The sequence below is a fragment of the Calidris pugnax genome, unplaced genomic scaffold, assembly GCF_001431845.1.
Source record: "Calidris pugnax isolate Ruff unplaced genomic scaffold, ASM143184v1 scaffold102, whole genome shotgun sequence".
Classification (NCBI taxonomy): Eukaryota; Metazoa; Chordata; class Aves; order Charadriiformes; family Scolopacidae; genus Calidris; species Calidris pugnax.
In genome coordinates this window covers 150,496-174,997 of record NW_015090846.1, presented here as the reverse complement: position 1 = coordinate 174,997, position 24,502 = coordinate 150,496, and the positions used below count along the sequence as shown (strand labels likewise).

The 24,502-nt window shown below is 43.3% G+C and overlaps 1 protein-coding gene across 2 annotated transcripts in view; it reads right to left on the bottom strand.

Annotated features, from left to right (window-relative positions):
• Nucleotides 1-2,906: 2,906 nt before the first annotated feature.
• The window catches only part of LRRC8A (leucine-rich repeat containing 8 family member A), a 21,874-nt gene continuing 278 nt past the window's right edge, over nt 2,907-24,502 (bottom strand). For both annotated transcript variants that reach the window (XM_014942920.1, XM_014942919.1), the window contains exons 2-4: nt 22,908-23,033; nt 11,911-14,074; nt 2,907-8,631 (exon numbers count right to left, since the gene is read on the bottom strand). In XM_014942920.1, the coding sequence (XP_014798406.1) occupies nt 8,356-8,631; nt 11,911-14,067 (2,433 nt within the window). In that variant the 5' untranslated portion in view covers nt 14,068-14,074; nt 22,908-23,033 and the 3' untranslated portion in view covers nt 2,907-8,355. The remainder of the gene's footprint in view (nt 8,632-11,910; nt 14,075-22,907; nt 23,034-24,502) is intronic.

The window sequence follows — 24,502 nt, the reverse complement described above, 5'->3', positions numbered from 1 at the left end:
TTTTTTTTAATAAAAAGGGAATTCAGTGCTTCACTGGAAAAAACATCTTTTTCTTCACATTTACAGCTTGTTTTCAAGCTTTTCTCTGCACACAAGAGGATATGAATTTGGTAGTTCAAAAAGCTAAATTTTGCCAAAGACTTTAGTCACTGGGCTACAAACACAGAGGGGAAACAGTCAGCATTCAAAGCAGCAAGACTCAAAAAAATAATCAAGTAGTTCCTTCTTCCTGTTAAAAGACTCTCACCAACCGATGGAGCTGAAATGGGTTTTTTAAGGGAGATGTTTAACTAGTGGAAAAAAACCCTGCTGGTCCTGTTGCCTCTAAGTCGATCCCATGAGGATTCACCTCACCAGGAGGATACAATCCTGGAGAAATACACCTTCTACACACACTCCCAAGGCCACTCCTCAGTCCCTCTCTGCGCTACCCCTGGCATTCATCATGTCACATACATCTCATTCCCAGTCATGGTTTTTTTTTTTTTCCCCAGCAATTTAGTACGTCATCTTCTCCACTCCCCACCTTACGCACACACGATGACTTCAGAAGCTGCTTTAGCTCATACGCACGACCGTAAACCACAGCTTCCCTGTTTGATGGATTGTTTTGAGCAACATAAACAGCAGATCACAGCACACAACACAGCGAGCACCAGAAGGTAACCAACTGCATAAATCAAGAGAGGCAACCCATCTTGGTGACAGGAGAGTTCATCTGTGTCTGTCCTTAGGAGTCCTCCAGTTCTTTGCCATCCCAGATATGTTCCTATTTTGAGGCTTAGAAAGACCTTTTCAGCAAGAGGAAAACCACCCGCACCACAAAATCCCCCAAAAAGGCAAAGAGAAGGATGTCACCTTCGTAAATACCTTCTCTTCCATCATGTTTAAATAAGGAAAGTAGAAAGTACTCAGACAAAGCTGGGAAATGACCCTCTTTTCCTTCCTCTCCTTCCGAGAGCTCTTTCAGAGACTACTAAACAACATTTTCTCCTGCCAGAACCATCAGGAAAAGAACACTCCTGGCAACCCCCGTCGGGAGCTGCCAAAGCCCATCCCGCATCCACACGAAAGGCAGGGGCACGAGGGATGTCTGGAACATGGCCTCTCCTTCCGAGAGCTCTTTCAGAGACTACTAAACAACATTTTTTCCTGCCAGAACCATCAGGAAAAGAACACTCCTGGCAACCCCCGTCGGGAGCTGCCAAAGCCCATCCCGCATCCGCACGAAAGGCAGGGGCACGAGGGACATCTGGAACATGGACAACCCACCAGCCGACAAAGCCCAAGTGTGTCAAACGCCTTTTCGACTAGCACGATTTTTCCTCCTCGATACAAGTTCCTACTGAAACCATCTGGAGCCAAGCCAGCTTCCCAGCTCTCCAGAGGCGGTTTGAGCAGCTCAGCACTCTCACCAAAACTGCTGCTGTCAGAGCTGCCAGGGTTATTAGGTAAAATATCAGCTACGTCTCTTATATCCTCTCCTCAAGCCTTCGATACAATCGGCAACAAGCGACAGGATATTTAATGAGAAACAAGGAGCACAGGAACAACGATACCCATAACAAGTATTTAAATTGCATTAAATAGTATATTAGTCTTTAGAATGGCATAGATACCTGAATACTTTTGTTTTCCCTGTATTGGCAGCCATTTCTTTCAAGTTATCAGAAGCGTCAGAAATGCAGTAATTTTCCATCGAGAGAATTCTCATTGCCATCAACAAGTAAAAACATGATGGTTACTTTCTTCAAAAGTGAGCAAGGTAAAGAGTTTATGGTACAGTTGGGCTAGAGGATTTTACCAGATTAAAACCAATATAGTTCCCAGCTGCCTCTATGACATCCTTTCAGTGAGGTATGTAGAAAATTTGGCATTATCAGGATTAGAAGTTTTCTTCCAAAAAAGACAGATCAGTTCTTTACCCTCAGGCTCATCCCCCCTGCAGAAATCCAACAAGCACCAGTTTTCTTTGATGGTACCTTTCACTCTTTCCTTTTGCTCAGCTATTCAAAGAGCTGCTAAAGCCTCACAAAAAGGAGCTGCAGTTCCAGTCAGCCTCAGATGACAAGGGGTGTTTTGTCCTCTCCTTTCTTGGTTCAGTCCTGCCAAGCATTTCATTAAAACTCATCAATGCAAACGAGCAGCACCTTTCACCTGCTTCACAGCCTGCTCACATTCTCTGTCACTGACACAGGGCCAATGTCCCCACGGCCAAGCAGTCTGGGGAAAAGGGAAGCGAGGGAAGGGAAGACACAAGAGAAATAACCTTTGTATGCAATAAAGGAGCTGCACAGAAACTCAAACTGTCTTAAAAGTTACAGGCCTATTCTCTGTAACACATCAAGAACACAATCCATTAGGAAAGACGCTACCTGCCAGCATTTTAGGTTGAAAAAGTAGTGCATGGAATAGGCAGACAGCTGGGAAACACACTGAAATAATTTGTTACCAGTAGTTGACTGAAGACACAATTTCTATGGCAACAGACAGTTTTCTCCACTGACTTCAGTCCCCATCCCTTTCCCAGAGAAGGGGAGCACAACATGCATTTTGAAAACCCAACTGAGCTTCTAGAGGACTGTGTAGACTGTACTCCAACAGTCTTTTATTTGGCAACACACACTGTATCAGCCATTTGTTAAAGCCACGGTGAAATCTGTAAGGCCGTCCAGGCTTGTCACGGAGCAGCATCTCTTTCACTGCACATCTACTTTTTCCTTATTCATAAAGGAATGTCATAATCCACAAGGACTCATGCGATGAGTAAAAGAAACTAAATAATCCTACACAATAGCTGCAATTATTAACATCTGTCTTCTGAAAAAGCAAGATCGTGAAAAGCCAAGTGCCTTCGCATACAGAAAACTTAAAAGAAAGCAGACATAAAAAAAGGAAAAAGCAAATTAAAAATTAAAACTTTTATTCTGTTAAAGTGTCCAGTCTTACAAGTCTTTCCGAGAAAACAATAGCAGCTTTCAGTGCTTCAGGTGGAGGTGCCGTGGATGAGCTGCCCAAACAATCCCACGTACAAAGCCAATGTCATGATTCTGAAATGTTACATCCAGTCGCAGGTCTCGGATGCCAAACCACAACCCTGCTCGGACATTTACAAACTGGGAGTGAACAATGGTTAAACCATGAGTAGCATCTTACTTAAATGGACACATTTGTCAGCTGTAAAAGATGACTCAGGCTCATTAACCCCCTTCTCATTAAGTCTCCTCTAGAAAAATTTCCCCCATTGTTCAATAAAATTCCTTTAAAAGAGACTGAGAGGAAGGAAGGGGAGGGTAATTCCAGAAATACTAAATTAAGCCTTTCTTTGTGTGAATTTGCACAAAGTTCACCTTTGCTATTGGCGTCCAGTAAGTCAAGTCCAGCTACTTTTAAAAAAGGACTTCAGAGATGATGGTATTAACCTACCACTGCAGCTAGAGGGATGGAGAAAGGTTTGAGCCAATGTTCTTGTCCAGTTCCAATTCTGCTTCATGCAGATACAGGTAGAACAGAAAACTCGCTCTGTTTTGGCACGTGCTTAGTAAAATGACAGGATCCACTGTTTGGATAATCAGTGGGGAAAAAATTCATTTTAAAATGCAACAAGGGAAAAAAAAAAAAAAATCAAAGCGAAGTTTAAACAATAGTTTTCCCAGTGAGTGTTCACACAGCCTTACCTTGGGTAACATTTCAGAGCAGGTGGCTCTACTGTTTATGGTACAACAATATTGTTTGCCAGTGAGAAGTCACAACAAAAGTTAAGAAAACTCTCCACAGTTGAAAGGAAAAGAATCAAAGGAACAGCTGGCTTCAAGCAGAGACTGTTACAAATACGCTTGAAGGAGCAAGTGCCTCTGTGGAGAAGTTACATTAACTGAATCTCCAGAGAAGGCACAGCTATTAATGAGGAAAAAATGAATTACTCCTCCCCTGAAGGAGGACTAAAAAAAATTTTAAAAATCCCAAGAACTCAAACCATGCAAGTCCCTTTTCAAAGCAGGAAAAAAAAAAAGGTTATGGAAAAGAAACGATGTCACAGCTGTTGAATCTATTTTTGAAACTTTTTTTCCATACACATCCTCTGCAAAGGATGTGTTACTGTTCTAAAAATTCCTAGAAACATTTGTTAGAGAGGAAAACAACAATATAAAAAAAACCAGAAGAGGATCTCAGTGTGGTTCAGAATAGAAAGCCACTTAATACTATTTATGGTAATGAACACCAAGAACTTACTTTAATTAAACAAAGTGACCTAAATGGAGTGTATAAATGGTAGTAAGAAATGAGGTAGGATTATTATCAGGAAATGACAATTAATACCAAAGAACATCACATCATTAAAAATACCTGCAACAGCTATTTAACCATTCAGACTGGCAGAGTAAATGAATTCCAGCTGCTGAATTAACTGGGGAATGAAATAATAAAATCAGAAAATAATCTTAAACAAAGAACAATTTCAGCTAATGTTCCAGTGCATAGTTTCAGAGATACAGCAAGACTTAGATTTAATAGTATTTGGTATTCCTTGCCTTTCAGTTGGTTCAAATAATTACTTATCTTTTTTGGGGGTATTTAGCAGGAAAAGTAGAACTACATTTTACTAACCTTCAGTCCTAACATAAGATGAGCATGCTTGTGATCTACAGGGGCTCCAAGAACTCATTCAGCTCAGAAGTGCTATTAAGGAAACAGTTGTTTTTAATTCAAGTTGTTGTATGGTTTAGCAGCTAATAAATAATCTGGTTTGTTATTACTAGAGTGCCTTGAAAAGCTTGTCAGGAGAACAAGACACTGACCAGACTGTTGATTGTCTACTTAAGGGGTTTTATTTCTGACACTGATCTGTGTGTTAAGGAAAAAAAGTTCAACTTAACTTCAGTTTGATGGATACTTAAAAGGAAAAAAATATATAATATACACTGATTGAATACTTGCAAATGAGGAAGGATTGTTGATGTAAGCTCATCCCTCAAAGACTGAACAATCCAGACAAGTACGGGAAGTAGATGACTCACTCTGCCGTGGGTTGATTTTTGCAGTTCTAAGCAGTAAACATGTCCAGGACCTCATGGTTTAGACCCTATCCTTGAAGTTTTAAAGCTTCTTCCAGCTCATCATACGAGACTGATACTCTGGAATCAGTATCTATTTGAGGGAAGACCAAGAAGCACATATCAGGAGTAAATAACACATATTGCTGTCTTCCAGAGTGGCAGCATATTTTTGTGCCGCCTGTGTTTCTGGTATGAAAAGTTGTCAGACTGTTCATCCCAATTTTGCCACGCAGGAAGCTATCTCAAGCCCTAGCAGCTGTGGCCAAGACAGAGAAAAATTGAGCTTGGGATATTGTAAGGGCAGCAAAAAGCTAGTGTTTTTTCATGCATCATCAATACTGGCCTGGCTTACAATTGCTTTGTAGACCTCAGGCATAGGGCAGCCTCTACTCAGCAAGCAGGCGTATAACTCTTATTTGATCTGAAATTAGAGACAGTCTCTGACTTCTAGCAGAATATTGTCCTATTGGCCACTTGTCCTATGGACTCAGCACTAAGATACATGGCAGTTCAAGAGGCTCACAAGCTTCTAGAAGCACTGCAGCATACTTTCAGGAGCTGCTTATAGAAACTTCTAACATAGATACACAAACTGAGCTTTATGCAGCTAAGACCACAACTAGAATCAAGAGTCAAAGCACTCATCTACAATGATCCAGACACACAGAAGAAATCTCCCTGCTCCTGTCAGCTAAGTGAAAATCCTGCGAGGTGCGTGGCCCTTTCAGCCTGCCTAGTCTAAAATACATGTGTTGTAAAACAGTTAGAATCACAGAATCATAGAAGAGTTTGGGTTGGAAGGGACCTTTAAAGGCCATCTAGTCCAACCCTCCCTGCAGCGAGCAGGGACATCTTCAACTAGACCAGGTTGCTCAGAGCCCCATCCAACCTGACTTTGGATGTCACCCAGTGGCCTTGAACACAAAACAGAGTTCAAGCCTCTATTCAGTAGCCATTACTCTCCAGCACAGAAAGTATCTTTTGGCACAGAGTAAGGGAAAAAAAAAGTTTCCTTCACAATCCAAACACAATCCACACAGCCTCCCCACACACACCACAAGGAGCTGACAGGAAAACAGTATTACTGTAGCTAAGCCTGAAGCCATCCTGCTTTACTGAAGAAGCATTAAGCCCACCTGGCAATTCCTGCCATTTCTGTTGATCCAAAACACTTGTGCAAACAGAACAAGTACAATCCAAGAAGCATGAGCATCAATACTTCCCCATCCTTTCAGTAGTGGCCCCAACTCTAACACAATTTCAAAACAGTAACCCTGTTAGAAACAAGAAGAGCTTTTATACCTTGCTTGCCAAATAAAGAGATTTAATTATATTATTCCCTGGACTGTTTAAACTTTTCATAATGAATGGACCGAGGCAGGCAGAATTTACATCTTTCTTAAAAGCAGTTTTATAAACAGATCTCCTGATTTTAATGTAGCTTTATTTAAGCATCTGAACATCAACAAATCCAGAGCCCAGATAACATTGTTCGTGATTTCAGCATGTTTAGTGTATATATTTCATATCTTACAGCTGATGAAGAAAGCCACAGCGAGCCTTATTGCCCCAACATCCAAGGGATCACCAAGATTTGCTAAGCCGGGCACGCGCTGGCAGCGGGCCCCACGCTGGAGATGGCTGCAGCTTCCCCCATTCTGTAGGGACAGGAGGCCTCCACACTCCTCACGTCTCCGCTCACAGCTCTGCCCCTTGGAGCCAACCTGTTGGTCTGATGCAGAGTATTACAACCAGGACCTGCAGGTCCTTGAGCCTCCTCTTCCTTCTGATGGAAAAGAGCAGACTTAAGGTGTATTGTAGGCACACCTTAACCATCCCACCTTAAGGATATGATTATCAGTAGCTATTACAAGTTATCTACCTCTGCCAGTGCAGAAGGTTCAGATTTTAATTTTTGTCAAACAATACTGAACAGGTCAGACTTGTTTCAATAAAGACTGCTCTGTTCCAGGGATCTAGAGGAGCTCAGTCCACGGAGGATTCTCATACTGCTCCTTAACATTGAGGGAAGTAACGGGGAAGAAATAGGAGGACAGGTTTCTTTTCCAGCACCAAGTTCAATCATCTTTAGCCTCTTATTTAGGTCAAGAGGTGTAACAGGAACTGACAGCTGTTAAAGTGAGGAGGACAGCAGAAAAGAACAATCAAGCAGCTCTGCAGACTGCGTTCGTGAAAAACACTGGCAAAGCATTAACAACTTAATGGGGGGGCAAATGGTGCAGAGGAAGCCTTAGTGTTCCTCTTTACTAACACCACCAACCCCTGGAGACACCCCGAAACACTGGCCAGTTGTATGTTCATACTTGATACGCGACAAAATACAGGAATTTAAAAGTAGCTTAAAAACTTTAAAAGCCAGATCCTGAAGCAACTTAATGCTTCTGGGAGAAGACAGTCCGATTGCTTTTTATCCAGATCTTTCTCCCAATTGCACTCTCTCACATCCATTTCAGAACAGGCTAAAGCTCTGGAATTATGTCAGTAAGTTCCTCTGGCACATCAGCTGCAGACGGATGCTGTGATCTACTCATCAGCACAAGTGACTTGAAGCTATTAAAATAGTGCAATCTGAAATGAGCAGATAGAGTTTGGGGGGTTTGATTCCTTCTCCAGGGCAGAGGAGGAGGTACGGAGTGCAAAGGGGAAAAGACAATTGGTAAAAAAAAGATCCTGCATCCAAGCTGATGTTTGAGATAAGTTTATGCCCCAAATCCTAATGCTAGCATCTAGATAAAATCAGCTGTCTGTATCCTGTCCCACCCCACTGTGGGACCTCACTGACTGCATCTCTGAGTCAGAGGAGAACAGTACCAGGTGTCACGGAAACTGCTGGAGGTTCAAGAGGTTTCCCAGTCTCTTGATCTTTGCCTGCAGGACACTGGACATTCTCAGTCCCTGACACATATAAGCCCCATTTGGAGCAACGCAGCAATCCCCACATTTCATTTTCTCCTCCATATGAAGGTCATTTCTTCTCACCAGCACCATCCACCTCACCCTGCCTCCGTCCCAGAAGAACAGCAATACCTCTTACTCTCATTGCCCTCGCTCAGAGGCCAACTAGTCTGTCTTGATCCTTATCCTGATCCCAAGCTTCCCCTATCCTGCATCTGAGGCAAGAAGCTGCCTCATTCAGAGCCATGTTTGTTCAGGGACTCCTTGGCTAGTCTGGTAGTGATTGGAGTGGAGAAAGGGGAGGATCTGGGGAAAAGGGGAGTGGAATGGCCTTTTCTTCCTTTTAGTTGGTCAGAGGCTTTTCCTTTTTTTTTTCAGGGGTTCAGGCTTGCTCTTTGTCTACCCTCCACAGCCGCTCTTTGACTTCCAAGGGCAGTGTGTTGAACAGGTCCTCCTCTACCACAAGCCCAGAGCGTTTCAGGAGAGGACATTCTCCCAGCTCCACAGGCAGGCACTCCAAGCGGTTCCCTCGTAGCTCTATCTGTGACAGGTTTGTCAACTCTCCAACCCGGGATGGAAGTGACTGCAGCACGTTGTTCCCCAAGTTCAAGATTCTCAGCTTCCTGCACTGGAAAAGCTCTGGTGGGAGACTCTCAATCTGAAAAAAAAAGAAATCGATCATCAGCAAAGTCACCACCAAACACCTGCTCATAAGACACAAACAAGCCCACACAATGCTTCAAGGTTTGCAGAGCACTTGTTTTTGATCATCCATTTCTCCCTTGAGTAAGCTCCTGCTTTCCACCATAAGGACTGTTCCCAAAGTGAGAGTCATTAAACCATGATTGTATAGATTGCCCTTTCAGACACTGTATTAGTTACAAGAGATCACCAATGATGGTGGCTAAAGCAGAAAACATCACCAAGGACAGGATTAGAGGATTAGAAACCTTCTCACAAGTGGCCTATACTGTCACATGCTCCCATCAGTATTAACTTCTTTCCATCCCAAACCCTTTATACCATCACTAGGTCATAGCTCCTTTGCTTTAGGTAGCCATCGCGCAACTGGTATTATACTGACCACCATAAAGACTGGATTTAGTCAGAACCCCTAGTTTTGCTGTAATAAGAGTGGAGGCTCTGTAGGTATGGTCTCCAGGCCCTGAGAACTGGAACTATTCCTCCATCATTTTTGTAGGGCTTCAAAAGGGCTTTGGACTTTCTCAGCTCCAAAGCACAGGGTTTGACAGTGCCAAAATGCAATAAAAAAAAAAATAAGCCACCAGCTGTTAGCTTTCCCACCGTCATCTTCATGTATACACGAATCACTAATTTAAGTCGTATTTCTATTAAAGCCTTTTAATAGTCCAGTCCTCCCAAAGAATTTCTAGGAAACAAACGTGGCTAAGGTTTAACAAACACAAGGCTATGAACTAGATGTAGCAATTCAGAATTCTCCCCTTAATTCAAAGTCTCATCTTGGAGGCTGTCATTTGCTTTTAAATGTAACAGTGTCCTTTTTAAAACTTAAATTATGCATTATATCATTCATGGCTAAATTAGACTGTAATCATTTCTGAATGAGATGGAGTCCAAGGAAAAGCCAAGACAGGACCACACCAATTAAAAGTTCAATTCAGTCATTGTTACTGGTACTGTCAAGTGTTTTGCAAAAAGCAACATGCAATCAAATGATCACAGACTCTTGAAAATAATAGCGTTATTTAAGGGACAAGTATGGTTTAGGAAAGAAGCAATATGCTATAATACACCCTGCTTCCCAGAATGGCACACTGGTACCAGCCAATTCCAGAAGTCTCTGTTTGCTAAGCACTATGAGCAGACATTTGAGATAATTCCTGGCCTTGGGAAATGCCAGGCTACTTATCCTTGTGTTTTTTGCTGTCACTGTTTACTGTAAGTAACCAGGCTGGCAGAGCCCCGTGGCAACTGTGGCCTTGCCCAAGCACCTGCAAAGGGTACAAGCAGCTCAGCTGTTTCACTGGGTCCTCAGCACCCTTTGCTTCAGAACACACTGGAGGGAAGACTGTTCCAGCTTTCCTGTTCCCATCAGCATTTTTTCAGGGAGAAATGGGTGGTGCCAAACTGCACTGCAGAAAATGGAGCTGCTTCTAACTCCTTTTCATCCAAAAGAGAGGCTCCACCCCAAGACTGCAGAGGATACACTGCAGATTAACCCTCAGGAAGCTGTGCTAGGACAGCTGCCAGTATACAAATGGTATGGAATAATCGAAGTTCTGAACAGTAGCTTAAGAACCTTTAAAACTCCCTCAGCTTTGCTTAACGCCATCCTCAGAAACTGCCCATATCACCCTGCTTTCCCTAAGAAAATATTTTGGCTTTTAACTTAATAGGAAAGGATGTGTGGATACCATGAAGTTTACCAGAGCTTAAACTGCCCTTACAAACAGATGCACAGCCACCCAGTCCACTAGTGCTGGGAAAGCCCAGCTCCCAGCTGTTAAACTGGGACAGCTTGAATGGCTGCTGCCTGTCTGCCCTTAAACTCTTCAGTGGAAGAACAGACTCAAACTTTCAGACAATAACTTCAAAATGCTGGCTGGGATTTTACGATCCCTGTGTAACACTGAACTTCATTAGCAATTAAATACGTTATTTGAGAGTGTTTCCCCTGTGAAAAGCCAGTATGTGCCAGAGCTGCTTCTCACAGGCAATTTGACAGCGTTCCGTTACGAATACGTCTTGCCAAGAGCAGTAAGGATCATGACACACAACAGTGAAAACTAGGACTGCTCCAGGACAATTCTACAGCATGTTCCCAGAAGAACCCAGAGCCACTAATTAGATCTGTCTGCAGTCTGTAGTTATGTTAGAGCCTTTTGCAACTTCAGGTGGTAATAAACTCTGCGAGAAAAAAGAGCCTCTTGGGACTTTGCAGATAGAATGAATGAAAGCTTCAGCAAGACATTCAGCTCAGCACATCATCCGTGACTGCACAGACTGATCTTTGTGATACATGGGACACGGAGTCTCCTTAATCCCAAACACAAGAACAATTATTCAGAAAAAAAAAACACAGTACAGTTTGCTTTAAGCAAATAAATAAATGCCCTCCCAATGCAAGCCAGGAAATAACTTGTGGTAGTCAGGCAGCATAGCACACTCAGTCACCCCCTCTAACCCACCCTGCACTTAGACTTAGTTAAGGTTTAGGCTTAACCTATCTGGGATTACACAAGCGAACCCACAGCCATCATGCCGAGGCAGAGCAAGGTGCCATCATATTTCCTCCACTCTGAAAATCAAGGAATTCCCACAGTTCACATCTAACTGCCAACAGATAAACCTGGTTTAGGTCACACTGCCCTGAGGAAGGACACTGCAGAAGATTGCTTTGCTCTCTCCAAAGTCACCTTTGTGGAACAAACCACTGCATTTTAAAAGTGAGAGCTTAAGAACCTTTTTTCATAAGTCTGTCCATATCCAATTTCTCACAAAAAGTGCATGCTCATAAGACCAAACTATAGAGTATTCCCTGGAAATGCAAAGTACTATAAGCAAAGCTGTAAGCCACACACATACAGGTCCTAGATGCTGGCTGCCATGGTGCATCTACATGGCTGGAGTACATACTTCTAGATTAAGACTACAGTTTCTCAGATCCCCTTTTCAAACCCAAAACTGGTATCAAGCTAGAGACTACAGGCTTCCAGCTGCAGAGAAACAACCAACAGGCAGGATTTCTAAACAGCCTCCAACTGCTACTGGAGTCACTTGCAGTGTTTCACCTTAAATAAACCCCTCAAAGAGAAACAAAAGCTTGAGAATTTAAATAGAATGCCATCGCTAGGAGTATTTCACACGCCACTGTAGCGTGTTTAATCACACATGTAACAGAAGTGCCAGAATTACTTTTAGTCATGCAAGAAAGCTCGGCTCCTTGCTCGCTTACCCTGTTGGCTGTCACAGCCAGGTTCTGCAGGTTTTGAAGAAGCCCGATGTCTGGTGGTATGGAAGTCAGGTTGTTGTGGCTGAGATCCAAATACCGAAGCTTTCGGCAATAGAAGAGCTGGGTGGGGATCTTTTCTATCTTGTTACGATTCAGGTAAAGGCGTTCTAAATTGGTTAGGTTACCTATTTGCATGGGGATGTAGGCAATGTGGTTGTACCACAGTTTAAGGCAAGTGAGACGATGTAAGTGCTGGAAGCTGATGATTTCTTCAATGGTCTTTAGGTTATTGTCCTTCAGGTCTATCTCCTGCAGATTGTGGAGGCTAAAGATAGAGTGAGGAATGCGTTCCAAGTCACAACGGATCAGCTCAAGCTCTGTCAAGTTAACCATTTTCTTAAGGCTGTTGAGAACAATGAGTTTGGTGCCCTCGTTGTTGATGGAAAGCTTCTGAAGATGCACACCAACATCTGTCACCACCTGTGGCAGCTTGGTGAGGTTACTCTTCAACCGTAACACCTTCAGCCTCTTCAGCTCCCTCAATCCATCTATCACAATATACCTGTTGTTTTCAGCACTCAAATTCCCTGTTAGATGAAGCTCCTCTAGTGTCTTCAGGCTATAAATCCAAAGAGGAATCTCCTTGATGTCTGTGAACTTGATGTGGAGAGATTTCAAATTCTCCCTTAAGAAGGCAAGGGCTGGAGCCTCAATTTTGGCAGCCGTGTGGTAGAGCCACAGTTCCTTAAGGCTGGTGAGCTGAGCAATGCTTGGGGGAATAGTGACATCGGGGATAAGCTCCAGCTTCAAGACCTCCAACTCATTGAGGTCAAAGACCGTGTCAGGAATGCCACTCAACATGAAGAGATGCAGTTCCAGCTTCTCCTGCGAGTTCTTGGTGATCCTCTGGCGTAGCTTCTCCAAAGTCCACTCATTGTTGAGGTTCAGCTGCCGCAGTTTGTTCTCACTCACCTCGGACAGAAAGACAGCAAAGCGCTTCGAGTACAGGGGGTCATACTGATCGATCAGATGGAGCATAAAAGCAAAGTCATTTTTCACATCAGGAATGTCACTGTAACTGCTCTCCTCCCGGATGGACTCAAAGGAGTATTTCTTGAGTGACCGCCTCAGCATCCACCAGAGCGTGTACATGCAGATCAAGCCATAGAATATCACCAAACTGATGTAGAAAGACGCCAAGATTTTGAAGAGAGTGGCCAAAGGATGAGCACAGCGGTACATCCTGTAGCCAGTCAAGCTCTCAATGTCCACTTTACAGTCAACGTCAAACGTTATGTTGTTGACATAGTAAACAGTATAGCAAATGATCAGAATGAACTTGATCACTTTGATGATGGTCTGCCTCATGTACAGGCGATAAACTATATCTCCCTCTTCCACATGTGTGCGGAACTTTTTCACTTTCTCAAAGAGTGCTTTGGCCTGTTCACCTTCCTTTTTGTCCAAAACACCAGTCTCAGACCGGTCCACAATCCCTTGCTCGATTCGAGACTTTGTTCTCTGAAGCATGGGAACAGTGGCTTCCACATCCTCACTGACTGTGGAGGATTTCTTGTCCATGGAGCCATTCATTTTCCCAAATGCTGGCTTGGTATCACTCTCTTCCACCACTGTCTCAGATAGTGCCCTCGTTGTCCATGGAGAGTCAAAACACTTAAGTAAAATAGACACAAAATGCTCCAGCTTGGAGCTGGTCCTTGGGAATTTGAACCAGAAGTTGCTACAAGCCAGGAAGATGAGGGTATGTAGCAGCACCAGGTAGGGAAAATACTTGGCAAACCAGTGAAGACGGTTCTCATAACATACCGCATCCACATAATTATACTGGTGCCGGTCCAAATCATACCGGATCCCCGTAGGCCCTGTATCAGTAGAGGGAACAAGACTAGAATTATAGTAGGTACGCTCTGGGGTTGCGGCTGTCCAACCTCTGACTGAGTCATTGCAAGAGTCTTTGGTAACCCATTTACAGGGTAAACAAATCATTTTGTCCTGGGTGACCTGAAGCGTTCCTCCGAACACCGCAATCATCAGCATCACTATGGAAATGTAGTCCGTGAAGACGTCCCACCATGGCTTCAGGATGCGGTAGGCTGGCTGAGTGTCAGCAAAGTAGCGCAATTCAGTGACTGGAATCATGATTCACCTGAAAGGAAACCAGAAGCAGGCATTACTAGCTTAAACTGTTTTGTTCTGCTTTGCAAGAGGGCATCAGGAAACTCATGTTTTAAGCACTGGCACAGCAAGACTGGAATTAGCCAAGGCCCATTTTCAAGTGGCTTTGAGACAAATGAATGAGGCTTCCTGTGAGTAATTTGGTAACAGCTGAGACTGTGCAGTCTGTTGCCATCTTCCCTGACAGACGAATATGTTACATTAGAACTGGTACTTAGCACTGGCAGTCTTGGGGGTAAGACATTCACACCTAAAGAAAGCTCACAGGACAGACTTAAACTACCCCGGACAGACCAGTATTTGGAAGTTTACTGTTTTATCTAGGGATTTTATTTCAGGGATGAAGGAGTTTGCCAGCACTGTTAGAAGTGGAAATCCACGCGCAGAGCATAGCCGTCATGAGTTTGCTACTGCTTTTACAGAGCTAGAAAATAATAATTCAGCATTTATGTGGTTCCCAAACTGCAGGGGCAAGGGATAGGATTTACATACAATACAGTTATATTTCCAGAGCCTCTTCACTGATGCAACTCAACATTGCATTTATAAAGCAAGTTGGGAAAGAAGTAGTCTGATATCATGATTTTGCCTTCATGTAAGTAGTTTTGGCTTCCCCTCTTTGCATTAATTCTCCAAGGAAAGATTAGTTCCTTGCCCTCTTATAGACCCAGTACTCAAATCATGTAACAGCTGCTCTTTGTCTGTCTTACTTCAGAAGCAGAGGAAGGGGGAAACATATTTAAGAGAAGAATTCACTGATCCACCACTTCCACCTAGAGTTCATCTCAGCTGGGATTTAAGTGTCACAAAGGAAATCAAAAGGTTCTGGGAAGCAGAGGCTTTATGGCAGAGGTTGTTCTGTCCTTCAGACTTCCAGATGAAACTTCAAGCACATTCTTCAAAAAGCCATAGAAAGCCCGGAAGCCTGACTGATCCACATAACTAAACTCACAAAGCTCCCCTCTTTGATGGGCAACACAAACAAAGAACATGAATTCACTGTAATTTGTTCTAACGACAGTGAAAAAGCAGTAGTATCACATCATACTTGCTCAGTAAATTCAGGAGTAGAACACTAATCTTTCAGTCATTTTGAAACTCTCATGAATTCAATTGCAAAGGAGGAAGAGACAAAAGTTCAATCATGTTTCCCCAAGCCACAAGATGTCATTTGTACAGACAGTCCCAACAAGCCCTGGGGGACTGCAGGGTCAGTAGCAGATTTCTATACACCACTGGCTGGGAGAAAGCTTTCTTCAACAAGTGGAGTGTCCACATCACCTGCTTGGATAGAATTCAAGTTTGCATTTAAATGAATTTCCAGCATAGAACTGCAAAGGAAGCCCTTCCTAATATGAACTCAAAAACCACCATATTCCCTAGAGACACTAAATACAGAACTCTATTCCCTGGTTTGCTGCTTCCAACAATAAATGGTAAAATGCCAGCTTTGACTTAGAGGTACTTGGGAAGGCTGCAAGCCACTAGAGGTGGGTAGACTGAAAGATGGCAGCCATCCCTGAAGAAGTATTTGCCCTTCTGCCCATCCAGTTCCAATACTACATTACTCCATCACAAAAAACAGATTGGGGTAGCTACATGTAAATTTTTTTGTTTTTTGTTTTTTTTTTTGGAGTGGGGAATTTTGAGACTAAATGGCAATACCTGTTTAAGAAGTTCAGTAGAACAAGGCAGAACAGCAAAATATTAAATTATCAACCAGTAAACTCAGACAATCCTGGCAAATGATACAGAAACAAGGGATGAAAATAGCCATGAACAGCACTGTCAGAAGAAACTACTGTCTTGTTGGGCTGCAGAGCACTAGTGAAGGAACATGCAGTGAAAACACTAATATTGTTCATAAAAGAACAGCTCCCCATTTAAACAACTCCTTACTCCTCCTACCCCACACCGAGAAAAAAAAAAAGATATGTATATATTTATACCATTCTTGGTAGAGAAACTTTTGCAGCAATTACAATTACTCCTAGTAGGCTTATGAAACAGGGAAGATCTCTTCTCAGGAACTGAGTCTCATGGCTAAGGCATTTTCAGACGAGCTGTAGTGCTGGGTTGCTAGTTTTGCCCTATCCAGGAAATGCCTAATTTCTTCTCACAAAAAATTAACCTTGTGGTCACTTTGACTTGTATCTCAAGATAGTTAGGAAGGAAACCAACAAGAAATTGGCATAACAGGCTCCCCAATTCTGTTTACCAGTTATGTGGGGTAGGAAATCTCCCTTTACATTGTGCACCTACAAGACATAAAAAAACCCAAACATCTGAGTGTCCCATGATAATCTATTACAGCTCAGAGTCAGCAATTAAACCCTGGTAGAGCGGAGCAGGAAGTCTCCCACCTTCCAGTAACAATGACAGGGTCACTGGAGGAAGAAAAGGACAGTCATAGGAAGTCCCCGCTCCTCCTGGCAGCGGTGGAGACCATTTTCAAGTCGCAGAAGAAGAACAATAAAACTAGGGGCCACTTTTACAGCAGCTGGAATTTGCCACGTCTTACCTAATCTTACTCGCAGCATCTGCAGTAAAAGGGAAAGTTGTCCACCAAAAACTTGAGAAAGTAACTGAGAAAGTTGCATCCCTCCTCAACCAGATTTCCCATGCGTGCAATCCATTTCTAGTTCCTGAAAGACAGCTCTGCATCAAGATGCAAATGCCATCTTTATTTTATGTACTCTGTTTTGTAATCATTTTAGAATGCAATTCTTGTTGCAACACTCTCCCTTCTGGATTAGAGCAAGCAGTTTCACTGCTGGGGTTGATGACAACAGCAGACGAACTCCGAGAAGTCAAATTTTCAAGGGCCAACTCTGTCACTTGACATTCTCCTGCACATTAGGATTCTTCCTGTAGGGACTGCAACTCCAACCACTATTTAGAAACCAAGCAGGTAGCTGGATCACGAACTCTCCCAACAAGTACACAGGCAGCAAAACAAAATTATTTAGATGGAAGATATTATTCTGGCATAAGATTAGGAAAAATCCTTGCATAAAGGCAGCTGGCCAAAAATAAAGTTACCTCCTTGTGACCGAGACCAGCCCAAGCCCCCCAGGCCCAGCAGACAGACTGCAGATATTTCAAGCTTCTGCTCTTTTCAGAAGTCAACCTCCAGTGTGCTTTGTCAGCAGGAAAAGTGTTTACTGTCAAGAAGCTGCATTTGCTAGGTCACTTCTGTCATGTAACCTCACTGAAGGCTGAGCATAGAACACATGAACTGAGTGAAGGAGTTTATAGACAGGAACAGTCATAACTGGGAATGCAGATCTGTGTCGGAGCAGACTTGGCAAAGAAGGATCCGAGCTCCTTCATATATATCTCAAGTTGCAGAACTTTCCACATGGAGCTCAAAAACAGATGATTTGCTTACAGTATAGTTAACTCTGCCACACAGAAGGCATCGATACTGAGATTTTGAAAGAGTGTTTTATTCAAATTTAAAGGAGAGTTGATTTCACTGAACTTGCACAAGCTAGTAGGAACATCTCTGCCTAAACTCCTGTCAACTTATCAGAAGCATACAGAAGTAAGTTTTCCAAGGGTATAATTAAATAGGCAGGCTTTAGGTATTGCACACTGAGGAAAAAAAAAAAAAGTCATACAAGTGTCTCAGGTGTTTCAGCTTTTGCATTCCACAAGGCTTTCCTAGCTACCACACAGCCCCTGAGCAGTCCCTCACCCCCCCGAGAAATGGCTTTAACTTTGAGGGTTTCAGCTACACCAAAGGAGCACTACAAGTCATATCCAATATAGAACAACCTCAGGAAATTTATAGCAGCAACATCTGAGATTGTACAGGAAAAGACATGTATTGTAAAGCCTGATTGTCATAGAGCAGGATCAATCCAGCCTAAATAAATATGCTCCTGAAATCTTTGCACATTTCATGTTTAGATACTACATACCCCTTCAGTGCTTGCAGATTCACCTGGACCCGAGTCTGCATCCCCCCGTAGACTCCTTTTGTCAGATGACCATCCCTGCCTCAGCCTGCTGGGCACCTATCTGCTGCGTGCAGCTCAGCCTCACTCTAAATGCTGAACAGGCTGATACAACAAAAGAAAGAGCAGTTTCAGACTTACATAACGAGCTGCCAAACCTACCCAGCCTTCATCCAACCATAAGCATCACCAAGTACTAATCCTATGTTTTACTAGACACACCTGGAAGAGAAAGATAATCACTCACCTTAGAAGAACAGGGACATTCTGAGCACACCACGCCTAAATAGTAAAACCAGGCAGAAACAAGATTAAACATATCTGGCTGAGAGAAACACCATAAAGGAGTGTGTACCTTACTAGATAACGGCTGACAGAGCCGACAGCGTGAATGCTATCCACAAACCCCAGGACCGCTGTGATATTTAACAAGTTCAAGGTATTAATGGAGCAAACTCTGCAGAGGCAAGCATCCTCCAATTTGGACAATTCCTCTTTCCAAAATCATCCAACCTAAACAAGTGAAAACTGACTTATTGTTGACAGACACCTGGCTGAGCAGTGCTTGAAATTCCTGCCTGCGACTGCTGGCCAGCAGACCCAGCTAGAGACAAAATGAACAGAAACAACATCGCTGTTCTATTTCACTGGGTAGTTTGTCAGCTTGACTCATCAGTTGCTGAATACTTTATCCAGCCTCCTCTTTCCTCTTTCTTTCTGTTGGCCATTCTGTTACTAACAGAGCTACTGGCAAAATAGACTACACACAAGATCTCATGACACCTGCAAGAATTTGATTTTTCAGCCCTTACTTCCAGGACCTCCCTGAAATCAGGGGTGTTCTCATCACCTTTAACAGCATGTAGCTTCCAAGTGAGAGAGCTTCATAATATAGTTTTAGATACGCAGACATGGATGCATTGTATGATGGATCTTGCAACTCTTTAGTTTCCACTGTACATATTCTTAATTCTCAGTGGATTTCCTTGTAGAAGGTGGACTGTAAAGCAGAATTCAAGCACCGCTGACAGAATTTCTTACCTCTCGAAGCCCAGAGAAAGAGGGAATTGTTCACGTGCCAACAGCATCAGAGGTAGATAGGGGAAAGAAAAACCTTGATGCTGTTAAGACTATAGCCCTGAATATTGACGAGCTACAACATGTTACGTTAAGTTTTCAACAGAGCAGAGCTTCCCTCCCCAGCATGCTGCCACCTGAAATCCTAAAGAAGGGCATTACACAGAGCTCTTTGTTCAAAAACCAGGAAATGCAAGAGCTTTACTGGTCAGAAATGAGACCGGGAATTTATGTGTCTCCTCCCCCATGTTTATTAGGCCCAAAATTAAAAGAAAAAAAAAAAAAGGAGGCTGAAAAAGAGCTGATTTCAGGCATCCCTCAGAAATCCTTCCAAGCCCAAGGACAGCCACGTGATCAACTGGAAAAGTCCAAGGCATGAGATGGAGCAACTCAAGTGAATTTTGTCCTTTGCTGTTTAGAAAGAAACAGCAATGAAGCCAGATGCCAAAACCCTGACCAACAAACTGCTATTCCTACATCAGGCCCTTTCTGCATTAAAAAAAATAAATCTTTCCTGTAGGACAAAACATCTTCGGAGATAGAGATGTATGTGAAGTTTAATGATCATTCATCATTCAGACCAGCCGATAGAGTAGTGGAAACAGCAGCTGCCAGAACTTACACTCTTCACTTGGTGGAAGAGCCAGTGAACTCGACACTGAAAGCAAAGTAAGTTGGTTTTCACACAACCTTCCAGCAGCTGCACACAACATTCAGCCGCACCCAAGCCACGAGACACAGCAGGATGAAGTGAACCAACTGGGTCACAACACCTTTACTGTAAAAAGAATAATCCACCTACACTATGGATAGCACTTTACCGTCTTTCCACCTGCCCCTTAGTTGACTCTTCCTGTCAGATGCAGGACTGACATTTTTCTCTTTACAGTATAGTGCGATAGCTCCTGTTTACCATGACACAAGCAAGCCTGTCCTAACAAGTACAGGGAAGAACATCTGCACTATCAGAACAATCTGCAGTATCAGAACAATCCACGTTTTCTGACTTCTGATTGTATTTTGTCCCATCTGCACAGAATTGAACACAGTCTGAAGTTATTGGCATCAGTAACACTTGGAGCAGAGATCGTGTGTTGGTGTCACACAGCTATGTACATTTAAGTGCTATCAGATGACTTGCAACACTAATGCAAAGCAGAGAAAAACAGCTGTGTCAGCTTATAAATTATGACTGTACATGGTCACAGGCTTCCTATCCAAAATTAATTCTCTCTTTGCCATAAGAAAGATGCTTCAAGGACAGGGCATTGGAGCTTGTCTTGGAAAAGCCCAACTACCTTATTCCAACAGGACACTAAGAAACACTCCCTTGTACTGAGTAATGCCAGTGATTGAATTAATTCTGTTAGTAACTCCTTAAGACAAACAGACAGCAACAGTATTAACTTGTAACAACCAGTACAGCTTCAAGCACCCCATCAGCTGCAGGAGAAATGCTGAAGAGCCTTAATTCCAGCATTGAGAAGAATCTGACAAGAGACAGTAACCAACGGTTTTCAGCCAAATACAGAAATGGTGGACAGAGCAGAGCTTTGACATACCTGGCAACAAATTAAGAAATCAGGAGACTAGATTCAAAAGTAAGTAAAATCTTTTAAGCAAGAATAATATTAATTGTTGACAGACTGTCACAACATGCACAAATCCATGGGTGTTGCCACAGCTGTTTTCAGGCTCAAGGAGATGAGCCAGTTAAGATGAAAGAAGACACAGATAAGAGCAAAGCAAGATAAACAGACACCAGCTATCAGCACAATAATATTCAGCCTCAGTCTGAGGAAAGAAGAGGAATAAGCACATATTCATCTCTTCACTTATTCACCACATCCTATAAGCCTTGCCTTCAGGACCATGAACTACAGAACAGTGACCATGACTTAGAGTTCAGCACACTTTCTGACTGCATTAGTGAATTAACAAGAGACAGACAGACCATCTAACCTTTGATCACCAAGATCTGATAAAACCAGGAGTCTGAAGAAGAGCCTGTTAACTCACCCAGTACGCACAGCTTTACAAAGGTAGGCTGTAGCTAGAGAAGCAGCTTGCAAATTTGTCACAAAAGAGGAGCTTTGTGAATTGCCAAGGTAATTCTATAGCAAATGTTAACAATGATTAGTACACAAGGAGAAGGAAGCACTGTAATTTCAGCAGGGGGGTCATGACTGAATAGCTTTTAGTACAAATGCAGTTTCAGAGCAGCAGGAAGGGCGTGTATAATCCAGCTATATGAACTGGATTTCAAGTTGCAATATAAAATACATGTACTACATCCACAGTTTAACAAAAAAGGTGCTTGGAAACATTCAAGACATGCTCTTCAAAGCATGTAGACTGTTAGATGCCTGTTCAGTATTACTGTCCATATCCTGAACTAAGGCTATTCTTGAAAAAAAAAAAAAAAAAGAAAAAAGGAGGCTCTCCACACTGCAGCTGAATATGTTAATTTTTAATCATTACCAAAACAATAGCTATTCATTCCTCACCCCGTTAAGGAGCCCCACACAAAACTCTTGAACCCTTCTCCTCTGTGCTCCACTAGCACTCACCTGACATTGCACCTCCATTTTCCTAGGCACCAGTTAGGCTCAATTTAAGACCAGAAGCAAACGTTGCTTCCTTTTTAAGTACTCTGCTAAACCAAATCCTTCTTTAGAACGTGAAAGAATTGCATTAAGACCTCTAAATAAGCCTGCCCCAAATCACACAGCACAGTAACTTATACATTTGACTTCCAGCGCTTATTAAAACAAAAAGTATGAGAGTGCCCCAAACCACAGACCAACTTTCTGAATGCCTGCAGCGTTTACTAGAATGTAATCAACTCTAAGCATTCAGTAAGTCATCACTGGAAGGTTTCAGGCACTCCATATTTCAAACATGGAAACATTAGCTTTTAACACATGGCTTCTGGCATATTTTAAGGAAATATTTATGCACATTGTCTTTGACCTATGAATAAAGTCAGGGTTTCCACATACTGTGAGAGGATCTGTAAGGAAAACAAATCAGTGAACTGCTGGAACACTAAGCAGAACATCAGACAAGTCTTAGGAATTCTTGTATTCTGGAAGCAAGACATTGCACGTCTCGCTGCTCAGAACACAGCCAATCTGTCCAGATTTCTCATCTTGAAGATAAGCACAGAATTCTGCAATATCTTTCATCACTATCCTAGCAAAGAACCAAGGAAGCAGGGAGTTTCTTGTAACTAGTTTCTGTCATTGCCTAATTGACGCCCACGTGTGTGACTAGCCAGGGCACTGCAAACAATTGCCTAGGAGATGGTTATACAGCAATACAAACATCACCCCGCAGGAAGAGGAAGAGCACCTACTAAACTGAACAGTTCTTGCTACTTCTCAGCTGCATGCCTTTCAGGCAGCACTCACCAAACCTTTTACTGCATAACCTCCAAATATTTCCTGTTTAGCACAATGAGAAGTCGGGGTTTACGTGGGCAGGAGTTAGATGTATGGGTGAATAAATATTACAGTTATATTTTACTTTGGACAACACTTTGTTCCTTTACTCTTTTCATCTTCAAGCTGACTAAGGGCTCACAGAATTTAATTAGCATACCACCGCTCTCCCCATATCACCCTTTGATCAACCACCTTTCCCCCTTGCTTCTTATCCATCATCTCATCACTGCCCTGTGCTTTGTACCTACATTTAAATAGTATCCTGGACATTCTTTTTTGGCTTTCCTTTACCACCTCAGAGCTGGCCCGTAGCCCTTACCCTGCAGCTGGGTTCTGCTATCTGCACTTCAGTTCTCTGTGCTGGAAGTGGATGATGTTCTTGTGTGCTGGATCCTGAGCGGGTGCTGAAGTGTTGCATTCCCCACACGCCATGGGAACAGCTTCCCTGAAACGAAACAGAGATTATCAGCAAAGAGGGGAGCGAGTTCACCGAAGGAGCATGTTACCCACACGCCATGGGAACAGCTTCCCTGAAATGAAACAGAGATTATCAGCAAAGAAGAGGGGGGCGAGTTCACCGAAGGAGTGTGTTCTATAAAAGCTTGGTAAAGGACATCTAAGAAACAAGGAACAACTCAGAGGGTTGCCAGGAATCAGAAAGAGACACTAATGCCTAGAAAGATGATAAGAGCTCTAAAAACTAAGCAAAACTCTTCAGATGAAACAATCTCCCACACCTGAGATTAAACAGGAGTTACTAAAAAGCAGGTGTTGCAGACCGAGCCAAAGGAAACACTGAACATTACCAGTTTAGCCTTAGTTATAATATTAAAGACAGAATAACTTCCTGGAAGAAAGAGCAAGTTTTTTTCAGACGGGGAAAAAAAAAGATCAATAGCTTTACTACCTACTTTCTAGTCCAAGAAGTTTGGACTTTTTCTAAAATTTCATCAAGAATATCTGAAAATGTAGATCATCTTTCTAACAACTCTGGATACAAGCAACTGTCCCCTCTCCTCTCAACACATATCTACCAACATGAACCTTTTTTAAAGTGGCAGCAGTTTAGCACCATCAACAAGAATTTACAACAGCCGGTTTTTTTTCCTTGCTTCCTGCATGTCAGCACGGGGCATGGGAAAACTGAGAAGGGAGCAGACCCCAGGCTTTGAGAGAGATCTCAAGCATGTCCAGCCTCCTGGCTCCGTAGGAGAAGACTGCAGAGCTTCAGAAAGCATTTTGTCAATAACAGGGAAAAACAATGAAAAAGAACAGACATCACTGTGGGGGGGAATAACCCATTCTGGTGAAGGTGTTCAAGAATACTCCTGATCCCGAAGTTACCAGTAAGGCTGACAGATTTTGAAGCAACTCCTTCATAATCAAAACTATTCTGTTATATGGGTGACAGACTGCTGCAAAGGAAAGGTTTAAAGGAGAGCACTCTGACCTTCACCCCCCCCGCCCTGCCTCAGACAACGGCCCCAAGCCCGGGCACCCGGGGGGGACGGCTCCGCACCAGCCCCGTCCTCCCGCAGGCCTGTCACACCACCTCAGGCTTCCAGAAAGAGAAAAGACATCCTCTATTTGACAGAAATAAATTAAAACACCAACCAGCTTCCGCCCGCGGCACCGCTGCCTGGTCACAAATACAGGACTTCTCCCCCCTCGCCGGGGAAACGCGGTCCCTCGGAGAGGACACCCCTTCCACACACACACACACACACGGGACGGCCCTGCCTCGCCCCTCAGGCGTTGGGGGGACCCACCTGCCCCCAGCCCCGGCTCCCCGTCAGCCGCAGGACAGGGCAGGGACACGGAGGAAACGAATTACTGCCGAATTAGTCAGCAAATCCTCCCGGGCGGCGCCAGGGGGGCAGCCCGGCCCGCTGCCCTTCCCTCAGGGCTGCACTC